This window comes from Amblyomma maculatum, chromosome 6 (assembly GCF_055883805.1).
Source record: "Amblyomma maculatum isolate TAMU_Amacu chromosome 6, ASM5588380v1, whole genome shotgun sequence".
In the NCBI taxonomy this organism is placed as follows: domain Eukaryota; kingdom Metazoa; phylum Arthropoda; class Arachnida; order Ixodida; family Ixodidae; genus Amblyomma; species Amblyomma maculatum.
The window spans coordinates 29,392,355-29,417,360 of NC_139349.1; the positions used below are offsets into that span (position 1 = coordinate 29,392,355).

Genomic DNA, 25,006 nt, shown 5'->3' on the forward strand with positions numbered 1-25,006 from the left:
AGCCTACCTGCGTCACTGACCAGCAGTCACAATTTTAAAATGATCGATGAAGGTTTTATTTTGTAAGATATGAACAGATTATTTAACGCGCGTAATAACAGTGCTAGTTTTACATTTTTTCTTGTGCTCATAGTTCTGCGTGTTGTATCATGTTATACCCTGGACAATTATTACTTTCTTGTTTACATTATTATTTGGTTGTGTCTGTCTTTATGTTGTTTCAACTTTTTGTGTCTCTACGTTTTATATTTGTAAAGTGATCTTTTGTGTAATCTGTCTTTGTTATTTGCCTCCTCTCCTCTATAACGTACTAGATACCTTGATGGTATAATAATAGATAAAGATTTTCGTGCCCTACCTAGGTGCACTTTACAAAAACTGACGCGTAAAGCATCTCCTCAATGAGTTGCTGAAGAGAAAGCAGGCTGAAATACTGAGAGTTCTTCCCCGCACGAGTTAGCTACCTCTTTTAAAATAATCCGTTTCCTTCGGAATACCTCACACGTAATGTAACACAAAGTGGGGCAATATGTTAATTTGCCAAGCATTGTAACTCTCATACACCGAGCACCACGTAAGGGATAAATTTGCAACCATTGAATCACTGCTGGATACACAGCTGCATTACTGGTTGAACCCCGCTCCTCCCTCAAGTGTGAGAGTTTGACCATGGTGCTAGAAGCACCATGGTCAAAACATACCCACTCAAATGAATAGACAAGCACGAAGCCTTGCGTGGTTTCATAGAATAAAAACAAACAAACAAACAAGAACCACAGGTGCCAGAAATCAGTAAAAAGCAATCACAGCCCTCTTCCACAATGCATGTGATACACACTCTCTCCATTAATGTTCCAACGAAATGTCTAACTGTTTCGTTCAGCACAGCTTTATGACGAGTAAGTCCCCAAATAATGGTACAGCATTTGTCAAAAGTTTAGAGCCCAGAGGGTTTGCTTTTAGGCCATATATTATGACTTCTTTAACAATCGTGGAAGTCTTATCCAGTGGAAAAGGTAGAACGAAATCTCTCCTTGCCTTCAGCAAACTTGGAAACCTGAGAATGTATTACGAGCCACATATTACCGCTCAGAAGTAGACCACCTGGGCTCTAAACTTTTGAGAAAGGGTCTACATGTAGTGCACTTTGGATGTATTTAACAGGAAAGTGTCAAGTACCATTCCTCTCCTCATTGACTGGCAGCGATCGAGAGAGTTCACTTACGATGCTACTTAGGCCTCCATATCTTAATAGAGCACGTACTCACCCGTAAGATGTATATCGCAATCTGGTGCACGAACACAAAATCCGAATATTTATCTCATATCACAAAATATAGCCCCCGACTACTGCACTGTGATATTCTGACATATCCACATAATCTCGTTTCTGTCCACATATAGTTCCCGCTCATAAAAACTTCCAGCAGCGTAGTAATAGTGTTGATAGTACTGTACTCTTACATACAGGTGTGCATAAAACAAGGAGAGCTAGGCGCACTGAACATCTGCTTAGTGCGTTAAGTTACAAGCAGGCCACGCAATACTCACGTGAGCTCCTCGCGTAGCAGTTTCACCTCTTCATACATATAGGCAACCAGGCTTGCGGCAGCGACCAGTGGACCAAGGCTGCATACCACGAATCTTATCCATAGTGATTCACGTGAAACCAAAGAATGGACTTTTTACCCCGTGATTTTGAAAGCTGAACGTTACTTGCTCTTTTTCGCTGCTCCTGAGAGACACGAGCCTAGTGTAGTTACAGTTCCGCTCTAAGTATCAGACTCGAACAAGAACCTGTTGCTTGCTGCTCTCACTTCTTGCACAGAATACAAGGGAAGCCATTATGATAAACGCGGCCGTCCAGCGCAGCACATATCACACAATACTAAGCGCTTGGTCAAGCGCACAGCCTGAGACATGTTCATTCTTTTCCTGTTGTTGGAATGAACACGGCCTCAAAATTACTGCGAATTCCACTACTCTATTCCCAGACCAAGCAATCTGTACGCTCACCGGAAATTTCTTCAAACTATTCTCCTGTGTGCACAGTACTGCTGCCTTTCTGCCACTCACATTGGGTTCCACGAGGTGCAGCGATGCGGCTCAGAAGGTTTTGTGTACCTTCTGCGTCCCTTCAGAATTACTACTACTTCTGCTTGGCTCGGTTACTCCTCCCGGAATCATACGCAAAGAGAGGAGCGCGCACTGTCGACGGAACAAAACGCATGGGACAGCGAACCTAATAATACAGCAATCCACTCATATTTAACTACGCTTGAACTCATCTATCTAGCGCTTGCAGATGTCACGTGTGCATAGACAATGCATATCGGTATATCATTTAAGTCTGCGCGCCTGCAATTCTGTGTGAGTAGCACCCGTCGCTATTTCACGCTCAAGCTTGCGGGATATTGTAGCGACAGCATACGATTCCGGTATTAGGTAGCTGCTGTCCCTATACTGTGTCCTGTCAGACCTCCAATCTGTGTTTGATCAGAATGACCTCCCCACCGCTCCCTCCCCTCTTACCACCCATTTACACGCCATAGTCAGTTTGCAACCAATGATTGAAAAACCTGTCCTTGGCATGGATATAATCACTCTGATTGCCGTGACCAAGTCATTACTTCTTGAAGACAAGCGGTTCAAAACATTAGCTTTCCTTATCTTTTCCGTCGATACGCATTCTATTCTACATAACCGTGTAGTACCTACAGGGACATGTGTACGTCAAATGTAAACGGGAAGCCGAAACCTTCGTCTAAGACACGGCCCCTGGCTTTAGTGTCTGGTGGCTGCCCAATCGGATCAAGCGGTTCAAAAAAGAGCTCCAGTTAAACAACGGACAAACTCCATACGCATGTTTAGTGCCTTCTGCACTTGAATAGAAGAAATACGTTTTCTGATTCTGCTTCCCTCTTTACGCCCCGCTGCATGAATTTCAGACAGCTTCTGTACACTCGCGGTTTCTGCATAATCCCACACCAATTTGCAGTTCCTGCCCATCGGAACTAATTTTTCACTGCAGATTTGGTTCAGTAATGCTCCCGTCGCTCGACCTATTAGTTTAATCACGACAGAGAGAAAATATGAAGTAGTAAGTCAGATTTTTACTTGAGACGTAAGTCTTCAATTCTCTTCGTCACGACAACCCAGCTAACTTTAACGACGGTTTGCGGAGCGCGCACAACACCAATGATAGCTAGAATGGCGCCAGGAAAAGACAAGTAAATTAAAAAACAATTATTTCGAGATACAAAACGCTTCGATATGTATGGCTAACTCCAAACCACTCTCGCGATAGTAATTCAAGTGTGGGAACACCAGCAGTTACTGCAGACGACTGCTGCATTAAAGTGAAGGTAACGATGTGAAAGGGTGAGCAAGGATACGTGTTCATCGCCAGTCTGTTCGTGGCCGCAGGAGCAGCATCCGAGCAGCAACCACAAGGCGAGCCCCGGAGGCCTTTCGGCGGAGCAGGAGAACAGCCTGCTGCGGCCTGCTGCGCCGGGCCTGGCCGGGTTAGACACCAGCGTCAGCGCGACCGACGAACTGGGCGGCGTCAGCGGCGAGCGGCCCGCATCCTCGTGCGGCGTCGGCAGCGGCCAGAGGCTGCGCGCCGTCGCCTCAGTGCTGGCGTGGCTGCGGAGGCCGCAACTGCTGCCGCGGCAGCTGCCGCCCAAGCCGCGCATCGCCAAGGCCATCGATTACTTCTCGCGCACCGTGTTCCCCGTCCTGTTCGGCGTCTTCACCTTTGGCTTCTTCCTCGCCTACGCCGTGATCGGACCCTCGGCCGAAGAGAACTGGAAACTCATCGAATACTAGGCTCCCAACCACCGCACGCCCACCCCGCCGGGAAACCTCCCCCGACCTCTCTCCAACCACGAAGACACCGCCCGCTCCTTCTTCGCAGCAGCAACAGCAGCAGCACCGCTTTGCGTTCGCGCTTGGTCTGTGATGTCCGCCCTCCCTCCACGTCACCACCACATCCCGCTGCTTTTTGCACCGTGCCTTGTTTCTTTGCTGAGTCTAAAGGGTTGTGCAGGGACGCTTCGACAATCTCCCCGCGTGCCTCCGCGCTTCCCCCATTCCCGGGAGACCGCTTGTTACTGGCCGCCGCGCTGCTGGTGGTGCATCTTTTTCTATGACTTTTTAACGATACTGTTACGTTATCGACATCGGTCACAAACTATTGTTGTGACACCGACGGTCGTCGTCGACCCGGAGGTGGCTTTGATCAGCGCGCGATTCTTGCAAGAGTTTTTTGGTGAGTGCGCATTCGGGAAGTTCCAATAATGAGTGAAAAATACGCATATGACACGACAACTGGGCCAAGCCAAGTTTATAGATCGCCGGCGGAAGCGGAAGAGGAAGGAAACGACTCTCCGGGGGCGGCGTGCCCTGCTGCCCCACGGAAGCTGCACAGACAGGCCGTCGCTCTTCTGACTTCTTCGCTGGCCAGCAACTTTCCCGTATTTCTCTACAGAGTTTTCAAATCTAGAAGCGTCTTTTTCTCCTGTAGGCAGACACCTTCCACTCTTGTATGCAATTCCGTTCTCGCATAACACATGAAATAAAACCAATTTTTCGAATTACGGCCTTGCATAGTTGATTCCAATGCAGGCTCTACAGTGGAACAATGGCCAATATTCTCGTCATAACGTCGGTAAGAAATGTTCCATAAAATTCCATCATATTTGGCAGTAGTGAAACAACGAAAACAAATATATTTGACGTATAGTCTAAATGCATAATTCTCGCAAGCCTCTTCGCCTAAGTTTGCCTTAGAGATATGCATGACTCCGCCATATGCCCAACCAGCGAACTCTAGATCAGGTGCTGTACAGACCATAGCTTTAAAGGCATCACCGGGCCATATTTTGGTCTGGTAACGTCTAAAATCATGTGCCCTCTTACCTGTGCGCTAGCATAACAATGCTCAGCTTGTGCTCTGAATCTCTCAACGCGTGGACAATAGAGTTTATTAAATCGATAACATTGGCGTCTCTTCATGTATGCAGCGTAAATATAGTTTGACCCTTAAAGCTGGCAACAACAGATGGAAATATAAGATATGAGTTCAAAATATGCTGCGCCTACGACTTTGCAACGTTCAAGGTTACCATGAATCTTTACTGATTCCACCTAGAGTTAACATTTGTATTCTATCTCTGGAACGTCGAAACAGTTTTGCCAGTCTTTCTATTTCTGTGTCGATTACTTGAAAATAACGTTAGGCAGTGCGTCTGAACGCGGACGTTTCCGTAAAACTCGGCAACAGTTGCATCAAGGTATGTCACATTCTCACATTAGCAGGCTGCCACTTAAGTAATAAATTTGCCCAGTTTCTGCTAAATATGTTTATTTGAAACCAAATTGTAGCCAATAATACATGTTACTATCCCCCACCGATTTCAGGAAACATTGTTACATATCTGGGGGATACGCCATTAGCGAAAGCCAATTCTAAAGTTTTGGTTATGTTCACTTTTATATGTGGCCCCCTGTGGCTCACATTCGCAGCACCAGGCCAAGCTGCACGGATATCGTGGCATTGTTATGTGCATAGGGTGTGCAACTGCTCGCTGATTATGGCAGTCATGATCGTTTCATGACGAGGAGAAGTAGTTTGCATATGCTTTTTCAGGTGGACATTTTCGATTGTTACAAAATGCATACGCCAAGAATAGAGTTACACTGTTGATCTTCGAAGCGATCACGACCATGTACTGTGAACTGCACATAGGCCCAGGCACGAAAGTTGTAAGTACATACCACTTCTCCAACAACGGAAGGTCAATGTTTTGTTCTACAGGGGCCACAAGGCGTAGGAGAACAGACTAGGATCCCAGCCTATGTCGCATCATCTGTATTCTGCCGCCCCCTCAGTCCCCCTCCACCCTCTACCTAGGAGGGAAGCGATTGGGTGGTCGGCTCCCGGCCTCCGCTCAAGCAAACCAATTTACACATAGAAACTACTCTGAAGCCCATTTCTCCAGAGCAAAAGTGCAATATGTAGTTAAAGTGGGACCCCCCCCCCCCCCCCCTACCAACAGCTCTCACCAAGAATTAACCAGAAATTCACGACCCTCGCCCTTCCATTGGTTGCTACATCTCTGGTGCATCGTTAGCTATTTCCAGCCTTAAACTACAGGCACTCCAATTTCTTGTCGAAATAACGTATTAGAAAAAATGTTCTTCCTAGATGGAGCTATGGCCAGCCTAACTACTGGTGGGAAAGCAATTAGTATGTCAAAAGACTGGCCCCTGAAACATTCTGCTCTCTTATGGCTTATTCTGCTCCTTTTTACGTAGAGAACTGCGGTTTGGAGTAACCGACGAATATACATCTTACAAAAAGGAGCATTCTGATTCAACTTTCCTGGTTACAGGTAATATGACCTTGAGATCTGAATGGCAAGTCACGCTCTAAATACACGCAATCTCTGGTATAACAAGAGTACTTCCGTCAGATGTTGTCAAACTTGACTAGCAGAGCTCACTCAACCCATAAGCCTTGCAGAATCAACCCGTAGTTACAGGCACCGTAAAAAGTTAAACAGTAATTAGGAAGTCCGGAGGCATATTTTCACACTTTAACCGGCGAAGTACGTTGAAAGGTACGTCTACTTGTTCCTGGAAGGCTCCAACATACGAATATAAAACGGAGACTAGCTATTCGACCAACACCTGGCCACCACAAGCGTTTCGCAAAAATGACGCATACTAACACGTACATCCTCCGACACTGTCCCCATAATTCTGCCCAGAAGACATTACCATATGTTGCAGCCTACGTATTACGTCCTCCAAATACGTCCGGATCATCGCTTAAGCATAATGGGGAGGCGAGCGCGTTCCCAGCAGATTTAGTGTCTGTCGAGCGCGAAAGCGCGGTTCAGTCAATCAAACCAGGCTGTTTCGGACGTGCACTCAAAAGCCACTACTGTCGGCGCTGCGCGAAGAGGACAGCGCCGTGAGGTATCACTGCTTCTATCACAGGCGGCAACTGCGGTTGGCTAAAGGAGCAAAAGTGCCAAAGGTCAGCAAGCTATATTTTGTATGATCCCCTCGCCACGCTAGTTTGTAGTTTTTTGAAGGAGAGACAGAAGCAACCTACGCTACCTTGGTATAATTTTAGGAGAACTCCTCGACTTCGTTACTTCAAATAATCTTTTTTTTTCACTTTTTTACACATACCATTAATCCATTATAACATATTCTTTCATGCCTCGATCCTTAGAGTTGAGGGAAAGCTGAGGGCGCTGCACTTCAGCCACCATGGGCGCGCTAATGATCATGGGCCGGTGTGCTACTTGTTGCGGGACAGTCGGTTTTTCTCGGATGCATAGAGTGGCGTTACTATGTTGTTGTTTTTTCATCATCATCATCATCATCATCATCATCATCATCATCATCATCATCATCTCGAGGTGCTTGCATAGATTGCAAAAGCCATAGTGGCGAAGGCGCAAAAGCAGACGTCTCCAATAAAAGGTTTCTGTTTCCAGAAATGCCACTAAAACTTCCTTAAGTAATTGCGCAACCATAAATATTTCCAAAACGTTTTTTTTCCTCTTAAAGTGTTCCGATTAAGTGCGAAATATTGGTATTTGTGCTGCTCAAAACTAAGCTAATATAAGAAAGAGCCATCGCTTATATTGGATAAATCTAACAATGCTGTTTCTCTCCCTTTTTAAAATTTGTAGTCACAATATTGAATGACAGGACATTATTTACTGTACAATAACGTTGATCGTTGCATTAGTTTTGGCCAAAAGTATTAGTTCTGCACTCGGTAGCTCTCCGGCCCATGATGTTTTGAGCGCCCATAGTGGCTGAACTGGTCGTCTGGAAACTCCATGTAAACTCCCATAGATGGCAGCAGAGCTTTCCCTCTAGGTAAGAGTAAGAAACTCTATGCCTCGAACCAATAAACATCGCAAAAAATGGCAGGAGTATGGTGTGCACGCATTCATAAAAAGGCGCGAAAACGATGTTAAATGTTGAAGCGGTGAATGCTGGCAAGCTTTCCTTTATGCATTTGCGAATGTTGACGTTCTATTCAATCTTTCCGGAATAGTGATTTAGCTACTCTTACTGTGTGCTACTTCATACTCCGTCGATGTACCACTGTCTAAGGCAATTAAATATAACAGCCCTGACATCTTTTATGTGTGGCTTCTAATCAGCGAACCACAATAGGGCCTTCTTGCACGGGCGGCTTGAAGCTCGCGTGCCCGCACTTGAGCCTTCACACGCGCCTTCTGGTCGGTTTCGCCATCATTCCCCTGGGGCGTGAACGCTTAGGCGGACGCCACGACACTTGTTTCACCTGTGCCTCTGCCCGCTTCCGAATCTTGACCAGAGATTTATATGCCGTCTCATTGACGCGTATCTGTGCACCTATTGTTCCTCGAGCGACGTAGATCAGCTTCTGCCGAACATAGTAACTCCTGGAGCTGTCGGCGAAACGTCGGTACTTCCCAGCAAAAATTTCTCTAGCAAACGGCCCAGCCTTCAAAGGTAGCCTAGCAACTGAAGCAAAGCAGACATGAGGACGAACAAATAATGGAGTTAAGCTTACCATCTTATCGAATTATTCGTATCCCGGCCTCGGCGGCAGCTTTTCGGTGGAGGCGAAAAGCAAGGCGTCCGTGTGCTGTGCGATGTCAGTGCACGTTAAAGAACCCCAGGTGGTCGAAATTTCCGGAGTCCTCCACTACGGCGTCTCTCATAGCCTGAGTTGCTTTGGGACGTTAAACCCCACAAACCAAACCAACCAACCTATTCGTCGAAAGCTGATTTGCATTATCGGAGTTTAATTGGTGGGCCTGAAGACTAAAACCAACAGCGAGATTGCTAGCCTTTTCATGAACAGCACGATCCACAAATCAAAAACTCATTATATGCAAGAATGCTTACACAATCAGGTAGCTCGTCTTCACGGTGCAGGTCACCCAACAGCAATAGTTGCGTCTCTTGCTGAACCCCTTTTGAAGGAAGGAGAAAGAAAGAAGCAAATGGTGCAGCAACAGGGATGAGAGAGAGAGAGAGAGTGAAAGCAAACTTTGCATAGTGCAAAAAAGTAATGTAGAACTCCCGTGGTTGGGTCCTCATTCCAGGACTCTCGCGGCCTTTGCTGCCCTGCTGGCCCGTTCAACCAACCAAACCTGGTCTTTCGATTCCAAACTGGACAGCGCAGCCTCCCACTGCTCCGGCGTGGCGTTATGAACTATATACACTGCATCTATTTTCTGGCAGCCCCATGCAATGTGACAAAGTGTCGGTTTCTGACCACACCAGGAACACGTGTCCCTTTAAACGGCGGAATGTATCTTGCTGTATAAAGACAGGCATGGATAAGAATTTGTAGCTGCCGCCAAGATACCGAGTGCTCCCTGTTTAACACCTAGTGGGGCGGTGGATACCGCGTCTTCTCGTCCCCCGGAGGTGCGCCAAAACGTCTGCGTATTTACGGGTTACTGCCTCGGTCTCTTCGGCCTTTGACCTCCCTCGGCCTGCATAACCTCGAGCTATGAGATCGGCCTGGATGCTTCCGGCAATGCCGTCGTGCCCCGGAGCCCAAAGTATGAGTTGTTTTTCGTCGGTTATCCCGCCGGCCTTCAAGATGGCGGCCGCTTTTTTGCCAATCCTGCCGTTGGTGAATCCTCGGTAAGCATCTTGTAAATCGGTCGTAAATACCAGCGAACGCTCGGACATATTGCCCCCAGCGACTGCTAAACAACAGCGGCCTCCTCGGCGTCAGACACGATGCAGGTCCGTAGTGAGGCGCTCATTTTCTCCTTTAGCTAGGAATCTGTCACCACCACCACCGCATTTATTTCGTATGAGTACGTCGCTGCATCTACATAGACGGTGTTCTTGTTGTTCTGATAGGTCTTGGCTAAGGCTTCCGCTCTGGCCCTAAGCGCCTACCCTGGTTAACGACAGAATGCATGTTCTTGGGTATTGGCGCTATACTGCAAATGCAGACCAGATCGCGTCCGGTATGTCTATCGTCCGTTTAATTTTCAGTATGTGATCATGACAGCCCAGTCTCCAACAGGGATGAAGAAACACCGCAAAGAGGTAGAGCGGCCGTTGTGCCGTATGTTCAGTTCAGTTCAGTTCAGTTCAGTCGTTCAGTCGTGTCCGACTCTACGTGACCCTATAGACCATATTACGCCACGCTTTTCGGTCTCTATCTTCCTAACATCGCATAACTTCATCTGCAGCGCCTCGAGGATGCCATCTAATCATCGCGTTCGCTGCCTACCCCTTCTCCGGCGACCCTCAACCTTTCCCAACATCAAAGCTTTGTCCAGCGACTCCTCACTTCTCATCAAATGACCAAAGTAGCTGAGCTTTAACTTTAGAATTTGACCCTCTAATGAGCAGTAAGGGGTTATGGCCGACAATATCGACTGATTTGATCTTCTGGCTGTCCAAGGAACTCTCAAGAGTCTCTGCCAGCACCACAATTAAAACGCGCCAATTCTTCGGCGGTCAGCATTCTTCACAGTCCAACTCCCGCATCCATACATCACAACTGGAAAGACCAAAGTATGTTAGCGTTGCACAATTACAGGCTCGCTGTAGAATGCTTCTCCCGGTTAATACGCGGAATCCTCGAAGCTCAAATATCGCACAAAAATGGCATTTTGTAGTTACTATTTTTCATGCCAAATTTTTTTGGGGTACTCACCTGATTCAATCAAAAGAAGCCAGATGTTCTTATCGTGCTCTGCGGTGGCGAAGCAAGACAAAACGCTGTTCCAACGCTGGCACTGGAGGCTCAAGTACTTCAAAATTTAGTAATAAAATATACTTACGGCAAAACGTCATTTCTTTGCGAAATTCGAGCTGCGAGGATTATAAGCTCGGAGAAACATTCTACAGTGCTCCTGTAATTGGTCAGCGCGCTCTACACAACGCATCGGGTACCGTCTCAAAATTTGGTGCCGTAGTGGTGTGAACGTCGTCTTCTCGGCTCCTATGAAGTTGCGTACGCTGTGCGCGTGAATGTGTAATACGCGCTCCAGAACCCCTTTCACCGTGTGGAGGGCATGATGTCATTCCCTTTCCTGGGGCAAAGTTCTCGTCGGCCAGACGGGAAGGTGCCTGAATGAGCGCATGAAAGAACACTAATATAGGAAATACCAGACAGGCACAACAAATCTGGCACTGCATCGTCATGAATGCAAGAGCAAATGTCAAGTTTCCAGGATGTAAAGATAGCGCTCACCGGACCTTGCCAACTGCTCTGTTGTCAGCAAGAACATGAACCAAATAGTGAGAGAGATTGAACAAGCTGACGAGACGGCTAGGCTGCATAATGACTGTGTTAGTGCACCCTCGATTGCTCTGACAAAAGAAAAGTTGCAGTTTTTAAAAACAAAAAATGGCTCATCATATATTATTTCTTAGTTTTGTTTTGAAATCAGTATTTAAATAGTAGTTTCACCCAACGAGTGTCAGTTGGAAGTTTTGCACCTGTGTGTACACCTGCCTTCGTCGGGTACTTTGCGGCATAGCGCTGGTGTACATCACTGCCCTCAGGTTATGCAATCGATAGGCTGTTCAGTTGATAGCCGCGAAAGGAAAGCAGTTGTCTCTTGCAAGTTTTCAGGAATTAAGATGCGTTATATTATGCTTGCTCATTATACCTTATTATGCATGAGAGACTTTTCACGTAACCCATAATAAACGCTACATTTAAATGTTTGCCAAATGATGTCCCGTTAATAATCCAGTCCTAATTGCAATGACAACATTTTTAAGGATTTGAATATTTTTCAATAACTATCTGAGCCTGCGTTGCACATGAAAATAATCATTCCATGTACGACATTTTTAGCAGGCGCTCTTCCATTCGTTAGGATAAAACTGTGCTGGCCACAATAAGATTCGAGGATCATTATGTGTTCCATGCGTGTTCATCCGAATCTCCCCTCTTCCGGATCACACGTATGCCTCCCCGATCTTTACATACCCAGAACTGCTTGAACACTATAGGCTGTTTCGCCGTACATTACCATCCCCTTCTCCCACCCTGTCTACACAAAACGTAGCAACTTACCACCGCCTTCAAACTAATACCTTGAACACCATTTCTCCTAAACCTCTGGTACTCATGCCTTTATTCCCCTGACTGCCCAGATTGCGGTGAGTGGGCACCACTCTACCGCATGGTTTGGGCATGCCAAGTTACCCTTCTCTAAGTCCACTCCCCCCACCCCTGCATGGAAGATTGGGAGGCCGCCCTGAAGGACGCCTGCCCGGAGCGCCAGCAATGGCTGGCTCGCCACGCTGTTACTGCAGCCACGGCCAACGGGACCCTGGACTGAAGGTCCCCCCCCGCTGAATAAATAAATACAGATGTGTTGTCCTCCTTCTCCTTCTTGACCGTTTTAATTAGGCTAGACCTCTGTGTAGTGGCCTTTCGTTGAAAAGACAATGAAGCCCGTAGAACGATGACATTACTTCATTTTGGCAGAAACATTGTGCTTTGGTGCAACCTCTCTTCGCAGGTTCAAAACCTAGCCTATTGATGTTGTGCGTGCGCGATGTCAGGGGGCGCTCACCTCCAGATCAAGGTATCATGTCTACCGGGACGGACCAGCAGGAGAGGGAAGAGCGCTGGCGGATGCTGAGCGGCCAGTTGCAGTCGCAGCCAGAAGTAGCGTTTCAAGAGTATCGCGCCCACGAACTTCTTTGCGCGGAGTTGTCCCGTGAGGGGTTCAGCGTTCAGCGGAACTACATATTCAGCACGGGCTTCCGTGCAACGTTTCAGCTCCCACCCGAGCCGGGTAAGTCAGTTTGACGCAACTCTCATTGTAGGAATCCATTCTATAGGCGACAGGCCAGCAAAGTGCCTCTTAGACTAGACGTCAGGTAAAAAGGACCTGAGTTAAGGAACATCAGAATGTCTCGGGCGTGTCAGATTGTTTGTATCGTGAGACAGCACGAAGCAGCCCAGATTAGCTCTGCTAGAAACCAGCAACGTCCGGTCACGCTTCGTTTTCTACCCAGCCGGAGACGACCGATGATGATCAATGTTCACTGAAGAAGACGTCTACGGGCACACAGTGCTAACAATACAGAACGCACATGCTGATTAATATATATATATATATATATATATATATATATATATATATATATATATATATATATATATATATATATATATATATATATATATATATATATATATGTTTTGTGAGAAGATATACAACTTTTGCCTTGACACTTTTTCTCTCAAGCCAATAAATACAAAAATAGCTAATCAGTCTTCACTAACTAATTAGCTTTAATAAAAAAAATTACTGGAGGTTAGCATAGGTGGCTCTGAACAACCCTGAAATGGTTACACTGTGCTATCTCTAACCGTATGTTTTTTATTCTTGGTCCAAGTTAGCTGGGTCACTCATGTATGTATATTGTAAAGAACCAGACGAGCTTAGGCTCGAGACGCATGGTCATCGCCTGGTGTTCGCGCCTGGCTGGTCTCGTAGTTCTCGGGCTGCTGCTACCCGTACTTGAATTTTGAGTTGCGTCTGTTTATGCCAGTAGTGATGGCAAGGGGCTAATTCGATTATAACTCGATTATAATTAAGAGACTTTCGCAACTGCTTTTTATAATCGTTACATATAGGTCGAATGACTTGTATAAATTGAAGAAATGCAGTCCTTTGCGCATCATCTGCTAGTCAATTGAATCAGCATTATTTCCCGCGATCAGCCGTGATATTTTATGAAGAGCGCGGTTAGTGCTGACACTCTTCGCATGCCGAATATTCGCGAGCTGATTGCATCACGGTGCATACGTATAAGTAGAGCGTTTGGTGCTTCAGCTGCTGTCTACGATATCAGTGAGGATGCTCGAAATTGAGCTAAGGGCAAGTGTCAGTTGTCAAGTCATCAGCGGTGCACTGAGAACCACGCCATCTAATTTTTCTTAATAAATAGCAAAAGCATGCGATCAGCAAAAAAGAGAGGATAGAAAGATTGGTTTAATTGCTGAGTGTTTTTTTTTTCTCGTGACGTTATTCACATCGTTCAAGTCAAGTCCCAAAATGATTCCGTGGTCACATTTCAGAACAGCCTCAACGATCCGCGTAGAAATAATCGATCGTGACGTCACCGCAGCTGACATTTTAGAACAGGCAGGGGGAGCGGTGTCTGTTCAGTGTATCACATTTTCTACCTTGTGAACAGTATCCATACAAGTCAACTTGTATATTATCTCGGTGTCACCTAAATAGAGCGAGGGATGTCCTCGCGTATGTACTGGAGCGGACAAATGTAAACGGAGAAGGCTATTGACTTCTAAAACTTTTCAAGCGTTGTTCTATTAATATTGGCAGGTGGGGTATTGGCTTGTCCATAGTAGAAGCTTGCTCTTTTTCTAATAAAAACAATGCTGCGTCAACCTGTCGGAAAGAGAACGCATTACTGTCGTTATAATCGAACGCACTGTTTCGTTTGTTTATCTCTGCAACTACGTATTAGCCAAAGTTGTATTTACAATTGTAAGCTTCTAAAGTTATGGTCGACGCGCGAAAGTTTTGGTCTCCATCGTGTGCGTATGCCTCTAATAATATTCCTCCATATAAAAGGGGTTAATGAGAGGCAAACATAAAGCAGCTGCACATCAGCAAGAGGAATCTTTCATTGAATAGCGTGCCTCAAACTAGAACCCTTTTCTTCTTTCTGCCTACATTGTATTACGCGTCGACAGAAAGGTGAATGGAAATAAGATGAGGGCGATGCAACTTGAAGACATCAGGTTTTATGTGATCCAGAATTGTGCTTTGCCTTTTTTGACTGCTTTTTTTCCAGCTCCTGCAGCCTTGTTTCATGTCGCTTCAGTGCAAAGTACGAATTTAGTCATGGATTTTACTGAAGAACCCTAACAGCAAATAACCTCTGTAATACGTCTATGTTGCGACTTCCCTTGACGGCTGCATCGTATTCCCAGGCTCTTGGCCAAAACTATAAGTTCGCTTTTAGGGTGACCTCACACCAACACTACGCATAGCTCTGTCAAGCGCCTTGCACGGGAGGCGAGTGGAGCACAGCATCTGCTCTTAAGCTTTTCCTATATGCAGAGCCTCAGTCGAAAGCCAGTGGCTATAAATGGTGCGGAAGCTTAGTCTTAAATTCATCTCGAAGCTGATTGGCAGTGCTGTATAGCCATGGCCTTCGTAACATGGTCTTCGTTGCAGCTGACATTGACGGCCTCACTGTCGGGCTGGTATGCGAGTATGACGCCCTGCCTGAGCTGGGCCACGCCTGCGGACACCACCTGGTGGCTGTGGGTGCATTAGCTACAGCATCGGCCGTCCGCCGTCTCATGCAGGTGAGCACCAGTGAAAAGGATCTAAGACGCTCGTGGTTGCTGCATAACAATTTAGAGTCACACGGACGAGCTGCATACGTGAAAAGCGCATCAGCGTAAGTTTTGCCCTTAAGGGTATGACGCAACAGCATTACTGTCTCCCGTTTTCATTTCCCCTTGCGGATCCTCTTTCGCTTCCATTTACTTTGCTATCCGCCTTAGATCTTATCACAAAATTTATAACTCTATTATCTATTAATAGCATACAGCCGTAAGCTTTCCAAGTTTGTGAAAACCCACCAACATATCTATATAGCACCGCCTTTTACCAAGTTTCACAGACGTGCTCACGTGACCTAAAACTACACGATTGACCAGCCCAAGGAGTTTGCGTCTAAACCTCGTAACGTTATACATGGATGCGCTTCTGAAAACATAAGCTCTAGAGGGGTAGGGACGAGAGTTCTCAAAACGTGCGACAGCGTGAACGCTAGAGGTGCGCAACAAGCCCCGTTGCACAGCTTAGAAAGAGACCTATTGGACTGCATATTTTTAACAGACTATCTCAATGTATTCTTGTATAGACATGAAGACTCAATGCACAGACAAAAGAAGCAGCAGGGCCAACGGCTTCACATTCGCTAGCTGCAGCATACTTACGCGGAGTTAAACCGAAGAATGTGCAGATCGCATTTGCGCTTTGCACTTATTTGTAAGCACTGCTCCATGTATACGGGATTTTATACTGAACACACGGAGGACACAGCTGAAGCGGTGAAGTGGCGTGTGAACCATTTTTTGTAAACCGACTACGAAAACTAAGCTACCTCTATTTACACCCAAAGCACGGAGTCCTCTACAATTTCGATGTCTGGAGTTTCAATCAAGTGCGGAAAAAAGAATGTAAAACCATTTTTTTCAGCAACAAATACGTTTTTTTTTTCTGCCAGCCAATAAGAAGAGACCGAAAGACCTCGACAATTGTTTATTTCACTAGACCAAAATACGCCACTTGATTTTGACAGTGCACGCCGTGCAGTCAGCCAGGAAACGCTCAATATAACAGCTGTCGCTTTACATTGGAGATAATTTTCCTCCGCGTCCGTTCAGAGCTGCAAGCCACGGTTTGTACAGAGAGTCGCCATCGTCCTGGCGGCCTCATATACCCCGCAGGAGGAGCAGCTACACGGTCGACTCGTGGTGCTCGGCACTCCGGGCAGCGAGAGCGGTCGACGTTGTTGCAAGGCACGCCTGCTCGAGCAGGGCGCCTTCGCAGGCATCGACGCTCTACTGGCACTCCACCCTGCTGCACCCGAGATCGGATGCTGCGTGGCAGCCGGCAGAGAAGGCCCCTGCCAGTGGCTCGAGTTCCGCTTCCGCGGTGCCGCAGCCGCGGACGCGGCCATACTCGCCTATTGGTCACTCGCCAGCGGCGCCCGAGGCGTGCTCAGCAGCACGGGGAAGGCCCCTTGCGAACCGACCACGTGCTCGGAGTCTCAATACGTGCTTCTTGCCGACAACGACGCCCAGCTGAAGGAAAGACGGCGTGCGGCCGAGGACGCACTGCTGGGCACTGCAAAGGCCACAGGCTGCTTGCTTGAATGCCGATTCGGGAAGCCCAGGCCCTGGCCCATCTTTAACGCGGCCCTTGAACAACTATTCGCGGCCCAGCTACACAAGCCAGGTGAGCGCCACCGGCATCGCGCGCAATATGAAACAGTTATACGAGACACTTAAGATCCGCCTGTAAGGTCGGAGCTGAAGCGTCTCCGACACGGCAGCGTAGGAGACAACCAGACTCATGAAGCCTTGTTTTACCAAGCCGCTTGAAATTGCATGCGTGGCTTAGGTGAAGCGTACCTTACTCGATCGGCATCCAAGAGCCCTGGAAGGTTGATTCTTGCTCCACCTTCCTCTTCAAATGAGCCAACTGAATCTGCAGCTCCTCCCAACTTTCTGTTATTATATGATCTGGTTAAGTCGCCCAAACCATCGTAGAATCACTGCCAGACCGTGCCAGCTGCCAGCTACCGCCTACCAGCGCCATGATCGTGATTCTTCACTTACAACGCCGACGTCGAAACCGGCACCAACACTGTATTTTCTGAGTAACGGGACCTTGAGTGCCATCACGGCAAATGTTGTCAGTAAGATACAAACACGCTTCATGGGAGTGAAATGGGCCTCCGCAGTGCGCGTGTTCTTGCATGGTCTGAATTTGAATGCCCCGTCCCTCTGTTGGCTTCACCTTTGTTCAAGTCGAAACTTACTCTTGGCTCAATAAATTCTCTGAGTTCTATGCAGTATACATACTCCTTCGCTGCCATCTGCACTCACTGATCTTCGATATCAGGTTTATTGTTCGACGGAAGGTGATGGGTATCCGTTCACACATCCTTGCGGTTATCTAGCGGAACCTTGAAATAAAGCAGAACTGCGATTTTGATTAATCGACAAATTCGCTGTTCCGTTCCAAAACACAACCCATAATCACCAAACTGTGTTTTTGTTAATCGATTTTGCCACTCGAGTTTATCTGCTATGGGATCTGTCTTGGCCATTACTCTTTACTTGTATTTATTGTTACTGGATAGATTAGGACGGTAGGATTATGCCATGACACGCCGAAACAGAATGCCAGAGAGAGAGCCTCAGCGATATCTCGCGCAGAGGAAAAAATTACCAAAAAATTTTTTAGCATTCACATTGGAACTTGCCTCCACGTGGCGTCCATTACCAAGCGCCTTTAAGTGTGCCGCCATTTCCTGACTGCAGCCCATCTCCTCTAAACGAGGCAAAAATAACGCGAGCACATCGCGAAGAGAGACTGCATGAGGTTTCCGACGGTTTTTCGCGGACCATCGGGTTTTTTTCGCACCTTGAGAGGTTGAGTCTGTTGCTTGCTACAGGTGGAGTTACCCTCAATCACACCTCTCATCGCATACCGTGTAGAACAACTTGGAATCTGAAGGACTGTAAACTATCGTGGAAGAGAATTTCGTTTCTCGCTGCACATTTGGGAAGCCAAACCGCCTCTGCATCAAGCAGTTACTACGGTATAGGGGTTCGCTTCACTTTCTGCAATTTAATAATTTTATCGTAGGATGTGTAACGACACTATTCCATGGAAAGTTCATGGTAAACGTTTTATTTTTCACAGACAAGGTGAAAAAAAAAAAAAAAAACAAACTTCCTGACAACAGCAGATGCAGCCTGCTGTACCAAGTGCCTCAAATTGTACAGAACGCCGTAAATTCTCCTCTCTCTTTGAACTAAATGTACGTGGATTTATTTTATGTTTACATTTTTAAGGAAATTTTGTCTTGGATAATCATGCGAAAAAAAGATCCTTGGTTTCTTTTCGTGTGCCGCACGCTATTAGGAACTGCGCAAACCATTATTTGCACTTCCACATGCCCCACAAAAGCATGACGGACAAGAATCCTGTGCTACCCATTTGTCGCGTTTGCACTACATACTCTATATATTAACTCATCGACCAATTTGATGATGTGCACATTTACCCGCGCTTACCGTAAACCTTGTGTTTGGCGTTCTTTGGCAATAGATGCGCTTGCAAAAAAAAAAAAGAAAAAAACACTTACAAATAACATCATCAACGTCATCATTCAGGCAGTTTACTATCACTTTTATTTTCCGTGAGAGTTCCGTAAATTGGGGGAACATCTATGCCATGACCTGCATTTTATTTTACTGACAATTGAAATGACACTCAGGCAGGAGCCGGCCCCCGCAAGAAATCTCTTCTCTCCCCGTTCATATAACAAGTTAACAACCTCATGCATCCTTTGCAGACTAAACAAAGCCGGCGCTGACTGGTGTGTACATATTTGTTTCTTATTATTATTATTTTTTTTTTGCAAAGCATTAAGCGATTATCAGACACCTCCTTTCACAGAATAGTGGGGTCAGAAATGTCATGTGATTACCTTCTGCTAAACCACTTTAGATTTGCTCTCTGTGAACAATTCAATGCTTTTGTTTAACGAATTATTTTGTTCTATATGAGCTGCAACTGGGGTTTCATACACGGAATCTTTCGGAAGGTGGAAGTGGGCTCAAGTAGGCCGAGTGTGGTGGTGGTGTACGTGGGCCACTCGGCGCATTTTTTTTTTTTTTGTCACTCCTGCACACGCCCCAGTATCTGTTTCCCCCCTTCATTACCAGATACTTCCGACGGAACAAGCTGCCAACAATGAAATACGCATTAACATCTAAACGGTCTGACAGCCTTCATACACTGCCCCGGTATAAAATTTAGGCGCCGTGAAAAAACACGTCAGCCGGTCGTCCTGCCTAGGACTTTTGAGGGCTTAGTTCAGGGGAAGCGAGACACATAATACCTTGTTTTACTCTGCGGTAAGGGCGCTTTAAAGAATCCCGCATGGCGGAAAATATTCGGAAGCTCTCCACTTGGCAGCCTGTTCCTCTCATTCTACCTTCACGGCCTACTTTATCCATTTTCTCATGGCGTGGGTGAGATCTCCAGTGAGACAGCTATTCTACCCTTCCGCTTGTCTCGATCCTTATTTTGCCCGTCTCTCTGAACATTTACAGACCGTTTCCTTTACTGCATACCGTCATAAGGGGCATAAGTCGCTGTTTTTCATTCTAATTAAGCTCTACATTACCACCACGTGTTATAAATTGAAATTTTTAGTTTCGTTATTTCGGCTCCATTTCTTTGTACTGCAGTGTCATTACGTTACTATTACAATCCAAAGTTGCCTCTTTTATTACATGAAATTATATAGCGTTATTACAACCTGCCACCTCGCATACATCTAAATATTTCCGCGGTTCGTTTTAAGCGCCCTTCTGACTACTTTCTATTATATACCTTAAACTGCAACAACTATATATAAAGAAAAAAATGACATACACATTCTGCTAGCTTAATGTACCCAAATTTCAAGTCATTGTCAACATTTCCCCTGCGCTGCTGAAATGTGAGAAATCGGCAGGTGGCTAATTAGTAAGAAGTAGTATTTGGTCAATTTTGTGATTGCAGGTAGTCTGAGTTGTGTTACAGACCCAATCAAAGTCCTCGAACTACTCAAAGGAGGCAGAATTAGCAGCATTTGATCGCAAAAAGGTCTGCCTCTTTTCTCCGCAGTGATTGTGAGTAAAGGAAGAGTGAAAGATTCTTGGAGGGTGGCCGGAAGTCGCATAATGGCGACCCGTATCCTTAAAGTCATCATTTAAATTGGAAAGCGCTTGATAGAGAGAACATGTTGACACCATATTTCGTGTCTACTTCCAAACAGTAATGAAGGAAAACAAGACTGATTCGCGTCACATGGCAACAAACAGGCTAATAATTTTACTACTGATATAAACCCGCTTCATAACTTTGTGTGTCCTGATTTTTCGCACAATTATTTAAAATAAAGCTCGACTTTGACTTGAACCAATCATAAGTGTTCCGTCCTGCACGCAGGCGTGGCGTCGGGTTGGTTTCCCTGCTGCTGTGGCCGCTGGTGTGGCGCCTGGTCGGACTGGGGCGCAGTGTCGCGGGCGCTGCCCTGTCTGCGCGCCACCTTTCCACTGCCTGGCGCATCCGGTGCCCCGCACTCGCGAGCCTTCGCCGCGGCAGTCACGACACCACAGGCGCTGCGTGCAACCCTGGATGCTGCGGCGGCGCTGGCCGCCACCGCCACGCACATCTTCAGGCAGCGAGATATGCGCAACATCTCGCCTCCCTCAACACCAGCCTATCCGCCTCGCCCTTGAATACGCGAATGTTGGCCCTGGTCGTGTTGCCATTACTCAACTGTCAAGGCAATCGTAACGTCCGCTGAGATCATGTACAAAAAAGCACGCTCTCTTCATCTTTGGCCCGACATTGGCCCGACATTGGCCGTATAAAGAGATAAGTGGCCCCGAAGTGATGTTTCTTGGACCCTATTTAACGCCTATCGAAATGACCATATATTTATTATTTTTGTTACAAGCATAAAATGAATAAAATAGTAGGTCTCTTAGATACCTCTTAGGAGGAGAATGACGAAAGTCTACCCTTCCTATCGTATCACTTGTCTGTCATCATCTGCTTCTTATCGTCATGATGAGTCATGCCTGGTCATTGTCGTCATAGTCATAGTCATATTTACTCAACTGTGGCCATTACAAGTCGTCGTTTGCAATACTGGTAGTTTCGTAGTAATGCTGAGTCATGCCTAGTCAATGTAGTCATTACCACGCATAGCTAAGCATAATTACTCATTTTCAGTCAGTTTCGGCCACTTGACATGGTGGTCGTTCCGTAGTCATGCTGAGTCATTGTAGACATTACCACTCATCGCTTAGCATGTTAACTCGTTTCCAGTCAGTTTCGGTCATTGCAGGTTGTCGTTTGACATATTGGTTATTCCGTAGTCATTTTAGTCATTTTATTAGTAATTATCGTTATTGAATAACTCTAACGATATCTATCGTATAACTTTTATTCATTGCCAATCACCATCAATCGTTTCAATCCTAATTGCCCTCTTAATACATCTGTTATTAGTAAGTGGCACATCAGCTCGCAGATTCTATGCACAGATCCTACGCCCAGATCCGCCGCACAGATCCGACGCACAAACCTCGCGCACAACTTTCCCGCATGGCATTTCGTTCCATGAGCCTAGAAAGGTTTTCGGCTTAAAAATGTATATTAGCGAAGGGGCCTATATCCGTTTCTGCGATTGCACAAGGAGCCTGCAACAATAATAGAGCACGACCTGACCACATATGCTTTCTACGCTTATAACGCCAGTTACAACATGCCAAGGAATCTACGAACGCCAGAGGCAACGTGCCAGAAAAAGCTCTAAACGCCGGTTACAACGGGCCGGGATTGAAGCTCCGGACGACAGCCTACATGATGTCACTACCGCCGTACTACGTTGCCATGGTGGCTTCATAATTCCATAACACGACCAGTTATCACCATAACGTCATCAGCGTTAAATCGCTCATTAACTAACAAAAGTATCTGAGAAATGATTATTACTTGGATAACTATGATTCGTGATTAGTCACATGATTCATACACACAACCCGTTAATGAATCTATAAAGTTCAATCGCGACCAATAATCGTCGTCATATTCATTATTCATGACGGCTCATTACATGACATGCTTCCCATGCGGCCACATAATGTTTCATATTTAGTCGTACGCCTCATCGTACATCCACACACTCGCCGGTGTAAACGACACTATGGCTTCCAAACCCACCAATCACCCCCACTTAATTATTCGTGCTTATCTATTATTCGACATGATCAACTAAGAATTGTCATTTGCAATGAGCAATCATACACCTTATTGTAACCACACATATCGTGATTGATACCACAAACATACAACAACCCAAGTACAAAACACGCCAACAACGCATGCAAAACACCTCAACGGGCTCCCTGTGCTTCGCATGGGTTTAATGCTGCATGAAAGTGCTTGATTGCCTATTCGCCGCGTGGCTACTTCCCTGAAAATAAAACTCCATGCATTGAACAGCTCGGAGTAACCATGAGGCTGCCATGGATTTAATCGGATGTATTTTGTTTCCGTGATTGCTGTTCAGCAAAAGTAACCTGAAACGAGAAAGGCATACAGGTCTTAAGATAAAAGCGTGTGCACTAGAGGGAGCCTTCCGTTACTCCCTTGGTCACTAGCCCTTCCTGCGTGTAAGCTAGCCGACAACACATGAAGCTTAGCAGCGGAAGCACGTATCAAGCAGCAATAACCGCGCACGTCACACCTTCTCGCAAATAGCGATATCTTGCCTCGGCTGTGGCTGCATAACGAATGAACTTCAATTTAGCGTAAACGTGCGAAACAAAAGTTCGTTACAGAAAAAGAAAGAGCAACATTTTCAACCCCATGTTTTGCGTTTCAGGGAGACGCAGCGCGTGTTCTTCGCTTGCTTCTAACTCCGCCGCAAAGCTCGCACGTACACACGAGAGTGGGTCGATGCCACACCACCAGCGAGCCGTAAAAAATAAAGAGAGTGGAACGCGCGAGATTTTCGCATCTTCAAGGCTCAACTTCCGTGATGGGCACGCACGTAAATACGTTTTACTTATTCAAGTAATAGATGCGTCTGCGTCGAAAATGATCCGTTTCGGAAAGGCTCCCGGCATCATGAAGGCGGGAGATTTATGCCCGCGTTTGCGGCTTAATGAGATGTGAAAGCACAAAAAAAAAAAAAAAAAAGAAGAACATAATGCTTGGGACCTGTCGTGCGAGATTACGTTTATATGGCTGTCAAACCCTGGAAAGCAAGATTATGCCGCATACACACTAAGAAATTTTAACTTGTTTCCCGCCAATGGCAGCTTATTGTAGGCGCAAGAGAGAGCCAAGAGTGGAAGTAGAGGGAACCCGACAAAATGCATACAGGGTGCTTTTCGAAGCTATAGCCAGAACAGACTGATATTTTTTTATTCTACAAGATCAACCGTTTACAGCTGATTCTCTCTAAATCATGTGATGATATTGTTATATCAGAACATGGCAAAATAACGATGCATATATTCAGTGCCTTTAAGTAATGAAAACATGCTTGGCTGCCCACTATTTTAATATAGAGTTCGCACACATGTTTATATGAGATTGAAAATGGTTATAACTGCCAGAACCCCTTGGCATATAAATTTCAACCGCCTTAGAAAACCAACTCTAGCATGTATCTTGGGTTGCGCATTCGGAACAAATTTCATTACCTGCAACTTTCCTGAATGTTCTCTTATTAAAATTTATTCACTGACTTGCGTACTTGCGACTAAATTAAACTTCACGAAAGCAGGGAAAGCATGCATTTTTATTGGAATGTCTTTTTTTGTATATATGGTTTTCAGAAAAGCAAGCTTGGCAAGCGAAAACGAAATGGCCACGTAACCGCCCTATAAACAGCAAAAATTACATGTGGGAAGCATGAAGTATGACATTTTGAGCAAGAACTGTAGAGGACACAGTTTTTTTATCTGCCTACATGCATCCTGCACTTTGTCCTTCACGACTTGTTATAATGGCGTTTGTGGGCACGGCGTGGCCGTGCGTGTGCGTTAGCAAATAAAAACGGTGAAATGTTTGGTTTGGTTTATGGGGTTAAACGTCCCAAAGCGACTTAGGCTGTGAGACACGCTGTAGTGGAGGACTACAAAAATTTCCACCTCTCTCGGTTCATTCACAGGCATTGACATCGCACAAAATTGGAGTAATTTGCTTTTCGCCTCCATCGAAAAGCAGCCGCCGCGACTTGTATTGAGTCCCGAGTCCTGGGGCTCGGTAGTCGGTCGCCCCCTAACCATGGAGCCACCGCAGGAAGAGGATCAAGAGGGGGGGGGGGGGGGGGGGGGGGGGGAGGTGTTGTTTCTGAAATGCTTTGAAAACTTTCGGCTAGATTACATTGGTTTATCTGAAACCCAATCAAGTCCAGCATTACTTTTTTTATTTTGCTGATGCTCAAGTGACAACTCAGTTGTACTAACCTTGTACAAGCTACTTCTTACACCGTGCCTTGCACTAACCCTGTACTTCATTCCTAATTGTACTTCACGTCCTTTTCATATAGTTAGTTCTAGATGAGGTGGAGGAAAGGCTGTCCTTCCTTTCTTGTAGCCCTCCCTTGGTTATCTGATTGA

The 25,006-nt window shown here is 46.1% G+C and overlaps 2 protein-coding genes across 3 annotated transcripts in view; both read left to right on the plus strand.

Annotated features, from left to right (window-relative positions):
• The window catches only part of pHCl-1 (pH-sensitive chloride channel 1), a 94,161-nt gene extending 89,567 nt beyond the window's left edge, over positions 1-4,594 (plus strand). For both annotated transcript variants that reach the window (XM_084606294.1, XM_084606293.1), the window contains exon 9: positions 3,427-4,594. In XM_084606294.1, coding sequence (XP_084462420.1) covers positions 3,427-3,828 — 402 coding nt within the window. In that variant the 3' untranslated portion in view covers positions 3,829-4,594. The remainder of the gene's footprint in view (positions 1-3,426) is intronic.
• An 8,013-nt stretch (positions 4,595-12,607) lies between these two features.
• LOC146185344 (xaa-Arg dipeptidase-like) lies at positions 12,608-21,103 on the plus strand. The gene is made up of 4 exons (XM_084607802.1): positions 12,608-12,815; positions 15,237-15,370; positions 16,523-17,033; positions 20,811-21,103. Exons 1-4 carry the CDS (start codon positions 12,608-12,610, stop codon positions 21,101-21,103), a joined length of 1,146 nt encoding a protein of 381 aa, XP_084463928.1.
• Positions 21,104-25,006: the final 3,903 nt, after the last annotated feature.

Bases quoted from the DNA above. Each gene is read 5' to 3' on its own strand.
- LOC146185344 (XM_084607802.1), top strand. From the start codon at position 12,608: ATGTCTACCGGGACGGACCAGCAGGAGAGGGAAGAGCGCTGGCGGATG. The intron at 12,816-15,236 runs GTAAGTCAGTTT...TCTTCGTTGCAG, and splicing joins TCAGCTCCCACCCGAGCCGG to CTGACATTGACGGCCTCACT. The intron at 15,371-16,522 runs GTGAGCACCAGT...TATACCCCGCAG, and splicing joins CCGTCCGCCGTCTCATGCAG to GAGGAGCAGCTACACGGTCG.